General features: G+C 40.3%; 1 protein-coding gene across 3 annotated transcripts in view; it reads right to left on the minus strand.

Annotated features, from left to right (window-relative positions):
- Prkcq (protein kinase C theta) overlaps positions 1–6,000 on the minus strand; it is a 124,800-nt gene that overhangs the window by 67,231 nt on the left and 51,569 nt on the right. For all 3 annotated transcript variants that reach the window (XM_010621400.1, XM_010621399.3, XM_010621401.3), the window contains one exon: positions 2,473–2,672. In XM_010621400.1, coding sequence (XP_010619702.1) covers positions 2,473–2,672 — 200 coding nt within the window. The remainder of the gene's footprint in view (positions 1–2,472; positions 2,673–6,000) is intronic.

The raw sequence follows: 6,000 nt of genomic DNA on the forward strand, positions 1-6,000 counted from the left end.
CCAATATTATAGCAAACCTTATGTCACAGTGTCACTATTAAGATTTATGATAAAATGGGCTTGCGCTGCTTAACCAACTAGAAATTCTCAAACAAGCTTAAACAGATAAGAAAGAAGGGCTCTTACCATCAAGCACAGACACCATGGAGTAAATGTGGAATAAATAGTTTGTGGGCCAGGCGTGGTGGCGCACGCCTGTAATCCCAGCACTAGGGAGGCTGAGGCAGGAGGATCGCTGTGAGTTCGAGACCAGCCTGAGCTACATAGTGAGTTCCAGGTCAGTCTCAACTACATAGTGAGACCCTGTCTCAAAAAACCAAAAAAAAAAGTTTGTGGAATAAATACTAAAACTGGAGGTAAAATTAGAACAAGAGAAGTGAGGAATTAGGGACTCATTCCTAAACAAAGTGGTGAAAATCAATGCCACATGAATACAGTATTATCAATGTTCAGGACATGTGGTGATGGAGGAAATCAAACCAGCCAGAACCTGCACAGACAGTACCCTCCAGGAGTGCTGTCTTATCATGTTTGAGAGTGAACAGGAATTAACCACGTCAGCAGATGCAACCTTGGGAAAGTAGAAGGCAAGGCTTGCTGCAGGGTCTGGAGGCAGGATGGTGACTATAAAGACTCGGGACAAATTGGAGGAAATATTTTTTAGAGAAATTAATGTGGAAAAAGCAGATTTCATGGGGCTGAGGGTGTAGCTTGATGGTAGAACACTTGCCTATCATGAACAAGGCCCCGGGTTCAACCTCCAGCCCTGGAAAACAAATCCCCTGGAGAAAGTAGGTTTTAATAGAAGCAAGGGAAAATATAGATTCAAAATAACTCATTGGCTCTTAAAGTAAAGTTAACCAAGAAATAACCCTGAACAGAAATCTGAGGCTTAAATATGGGAGAATTTTGCTAGTTGGGTAGTGCAGATCTGTGCTTATGCTGACTCTGTCTCAGTCCCTTCCACGTACCACCCTTGATTGCAGAGATCGTGGGATGTCTACGAAATTCAGCAAAAAGCTAGGGATGGACTCAAATGCAATTTCAAGAGATAAAAAAGAAAACTGCTTATCAGTGAAGTCTAATTACTAAAAGGATAAAAAAAGAAACTCACTATTCTTCCCTTCATTGAGAAGGAAGCACAAATAGGATCTTATTTTAGAAATTAGAGAGTTGATGACTCTTTAAAAAAAAAAGTAAGGCAGAAAGCAGAAAACAAATGGGGTTGGGCATCTGGGTACTGGGGGAGACTGGCAGTTGCTTATCTCTTTTTTCGTCCCCCCAAGCCAAACGTTCTATACTCTGGGCCCCACGGGGGTCCCACCACTCTTTGCCTGGCCTGTGTAGACTCCTTGATACTAAGTTAAACATCTGTGACACTGTATGGTTCTTGAAACACGCTCTCCACTTGTCTAAGCACTCACCTTACTGGAGCTTTGGGCTCATAATCCCTTTCCCCAAGCTGCATGCAGAAATGCTCAATGGATTGTGCTAAACTACATTATCCAGACACGTCTAAGGAAAAATTACTCACACCTAAGTATGGGGACCTTTTAAAAATAAATCTTGGCACATATTTGTCTTTTAAGATTACTTTAGTGATATAAGGAAAGATTTATACTGTCCCAAAATCCTTTTTCATAGGTCAAAAATATAAAGCTAACACAAAAATGTAGATTCTAAGCTTATATCATTACCATGTGAAATCTGTGACTGGGTGTATCTGGCGTGGATTTCTAAAACCTGTTCTATAGAGATCAAGAAGCAGAAAGGCAAGATTCTCTTCTTCTGCATAAAGGATACAAATGTTTGAAAACACATTCTGGGTTTCTGACAATGTAAGAAAAGCTTTTAGTGATATATTTTGTTGCACTTTGTACCCCAGAAATTTTTATTAGAACTTCTTATGCTTTCACATATTACTTTCCCTTTAGCATTTCTAAACATCGGCTACCCAAACAGTTTGTTTTCAAAAACTGGGTGTGGTACCATGAGTTGTGAATGATATGCTTAACACAAAGTAAACTAAGTGAATTCATTCTGGGCAAGATTAAATTGGTAGAATTAGTAAAATGTCGAAAGAGAAGAGCAAACATTAAATAGATCTTTTTTCTGACCTATCACATTCAAATGTCTTGACAGAAAGTAGTAAGGTTCCCCAATGAGGGGGATTTTGTGATATTTTCAAGCTTACTTCAGCAGTTATAAATCAACAGCAATTTTTGTAGCCTGAGATGCCTTCACGCTCCATGAGCAAATGTGTCAGTTCTGACTTGCACATGTCAGTACATTTTGTAGTCCATAATGAGTAATTGCCAGTGTTACCAAATCAGCGTTTAGTTAGTGGTAGGGAGTTTGTTTACCCAAAGCCACCGTAGTCATACTTTTAGGACGACAGGGAGGTTTTGAGCGATCATCAGCTATCATCACCGGGCATGCACTTTAAATGAAGTTCCCAGCCCTGATGTTTACCCATATTTCTGTCCTCCCGTTGTTCTTTCTGCACCTCTCTGCCAGGGAGCAGAGCTCCACGGTGGTTTCAGAGATGAGGTCCATGTTTTTGCCCTTCACGATGATCTGCATCACCCTACCCTTGTTGATGTGGGCATCAAAGGTGCTGTCCCAGGGCGGGTACATGGTTGGCTTTTTCTGAATATACATCTGCCCGTTTTCTAGGAACAGAAACACAAGTTCTCATTATTCCTCCGTCTTGCTCTGGAGAATAACAACACAAAACTGAGACAACCGTGGCAAAAATGCAGGTAATGCACCGACTCTTAAAAGTGCAGGGTAGCTAATTTGGGAACTAACCATCTGGTGCTGTTTTGGATTAGAAATATTCCTTTCATATTCGACAATTCCTTGTTTCGCTTTGGGAGTGAACATCTGAGCAAATAACAGCAACAACAGCAACAAAACTTTTATTGCTTTTGAGAGCCTCCTTTGCTAACTTATAAATGGTCATATGACATTAATTTTACTAGCATCTGGTAAAAAATAGTTCAAAACTACTGTGTTCATCTGAAAGACACTGTGGCTTCATTGAAAGTGTTCCTTTAAAAGGATATTTAAGTTTCCACTTGACATAAATACACTTTGAGTCAATAATTGCTAAAACACCACGAGCCACTATTTCCTTCTCTAGTTCTTTTTTTTTTTTTGTACCAAACTTGGGTCCTTGCACTTGAGAGGCAGGTGGCAGAACCACTGAGCTAAATGCCCAGCCCTCCTCTAATTCTTTTTTTTTTTGGTACCAGGGATTGAACTCGGGTCCTTGCGCTTGCGAGGCAGGCCACCGAACCGCTGAGCTAAATCCCAGACCCGTTCTCTAATTCTTGAATGAAGATGTATTTACACGCACCACAAGCAAGAGCTGACACAGAGAGCTTGTGGCCTTTCCTGGTGCGGTCAGTGACACAGACTCTAACCTTGGACGTGGCATGTGGGGACAGGTAGGACAGGGAACATAGTTAAGAACAGGAGCCACGGGCAGGACAGTCTCTTTAGAAGCCACTGAGTGACTGGGCAAGAGTTCACTAATGGGATTAAATAGTTTTGTCCTATTTTTCATCCACATTGGATTTTCCCTGTGTTTATTCGCTAATCATTTAGAAGTAGAAAAGTGCCTCTGTATTTCAGTGTTGCTTCTTGTGATAATGAAAACATTAACTGGCAGATTTAGTAATTCATAGATATTGGTGTGGCAAAAAGGAAGAAAAGCAGGGACATAAAGCAATTCTGTCTTCCTTGGTCCCTGCTCTACAATGTGTAAAGTTGAACAGAACAGGTGTTTAGCATTTGTTAAATTAATATTTATTTTGAGGGTATACAAGGAGTTGAATAAGCTGAAATTCCAAATTTTAGGTAAACTTGGCTTACAGAAGTATAAACTATGGGACTGTTAAGGATGGAATAGGAAAGGGAAGATTTTTACGGCTTGGTTAAAAAAAACTTTATAGAATGGGCTTTTCAGAAAGTGATGTAATGTTAATGGCTGCAGTAACACCTTACTTCTTCTTGAAGGTTTCCCATAAAATATTTCTTTCCAGTTGTAACCATTCTCCATGCCAGGAGAAAGAGCAAAAACCCTGAGGCAAGCAAGTTTCACATTTCCATTCATTAAGTTTGTAATTACCTAAAAAGAGGCTCAGGACCTAGGCTCCTGTCTACACGGAGAGTGTGACTGTTTTCAGCAGTTCACAGCACTGTGGTCTGTTTGTCCCTGTTCTATTGACTCATTACAAAAACTGTGGCTTCTTTTCCCAAAGACTGCAGTGTGTTTAAATTCTACAGAAATCATAACTTGCATGACAATGCTCCAAGCAATTTTGCTTCAGAACACAACTGAAAAAAAAAAAAAAAAAAAAAAAAAAAAAAAAAAAAAAAAAAAAAAAAAAAAAAAAAAAAAAAAAAAAAAAAAGAAAGAAAGAAAACAAAATAGTCTCCAAACTCCAGAGGCCAATCTTTTGGAAAAACAGTTTTCCTCTTTACTGACAAGGCCTCTTAATCCACATGGCTGATTAGACCAAGTTCAAAGGCAAGGCCAGAAGAAGAAGAAGGGCGGGTGGCAAATGTACTTTCAGAAGGCAAATGTCAGTGTGACCTGGAGTTGTAAAGAGAAGGGGCTCTAGGAGCCCCATTAAGTCAAAAGTAGCTTTGAAAATCTCAGACATTTCACACTTCAAAGATGTCTGTGACATTTGAAAGGGATTAGGTTGGATCAAGTGGCATTCTCACTTTCTAACCAAACAGGAGAGAACTCTGTGCAGAAGGGGAATCAAGGTGATGCGGTCTCCTCAGCTTTAAGGTACTCAGAATGATCCAGAGGGATGGAGTCAGCTATGAAGCAAATGTCTTTTGTTGGGTGAGGCAAGATCCAACACGGTAGCTTTAGAGCCCTGGGATTCTAAGTACCCAGCTAGAAGTTCTAAACTTGAGACTCAGTTTTCTCCTGTGTTTGCCAATTCCCAGGCCCACAGAGGCCGTTTTAGGTCTGGCCTAGAAAGTATTAACACACTTCTTTCTGTTCCCAATACCTGTCTCCCTGGTATCTTGCTTTATTTTCTTCACAGAACATATCATTGTATTTTTGGGTTTTGTCTCTCTTCCTCTATGAAAATAGAAGTTCTAAAGGTAAGGGATTCTTTCTGAGCTGTTGGTTTAATTGTTTGTTTTCCTTTCTGCTCTAACCCTAGGGGCCCCAGAGCAGGCTTTCCATGAACACTTTTTCGGTGAATGAACTGTGATGGATTCTCCAGTTACCGCAAATCTGCGTTAACTGAAGTCAGACTTCTGTAAAGTACATCTGTACATAAAGAAAGAGGAACAGCTAGTGAGGCTGGGAAGGTCTTGGGATGTAAACTTCCTGTGACTTTCCCTTTGAGAAGTCCATAAGAATCTTAAAATGAATAGGTAGGGATCAAGTGAGAGGAAGCCAGCTGAAGTGATCACCTAAGGAGTCTCTGCGCAATCGGACTGTTTTAACAGAATATTCTAAACCCATACAAGGAATCCTGGGTGCTGTCCCCTTCAGTATGAACTGCCTCTGAATATTCACATATGACAAAACATGATTATTCCTTCATTTGGGTCTTAGTAAGTGTAAATTACTAAAATTTGGATTCTAATTAATAATTATAGTTTCTCCACAACCTTCATTTAGGATTAGCCAGGGAAGCAGCAGGCAGTCTTTAGAGTTGACTCCAAGACCATCCAAGATCAGGAAGTTGTGTGTGTGTGTGTGTGTGGTATATGGGACTGAACCCAGAGCCTTCTCACTGAGCCATATCACTAGCCCTTCTTATATTTTGTAAAGTCTTGAGACAGGTTCTCATTAAATTTTTAAGTGGCCCAGCCTGGGCTAGAACCTGTGATCCTTCTGCCTGAGTCTCCCAGAGTGCTAGGAATAGAGGTGTGCACACTGGTTTAAACCACACCCGGTTTAGGCAGTCTTAATCTACCTATAATCACCCAAATCCATCAGGATATATATATATATAT

Source organism: Fukomys damarensis, unplaced genomic scaffold (assembly GCF_012274545.1).
Source record: "Fukomys damarensis isolate Sample0158 unplaced genomic scaffold, DMR_v1.0_HiC HiC_scaffold_10, whole genome shotgun sequence".
Classification (NCBI taxonomy): domain Eukaryota; kingdom Metazoa; phylum Chordata; class Mammalia; order Rodentia; family Bathyergidae; genus Fukomys; species Fukomys damarensis.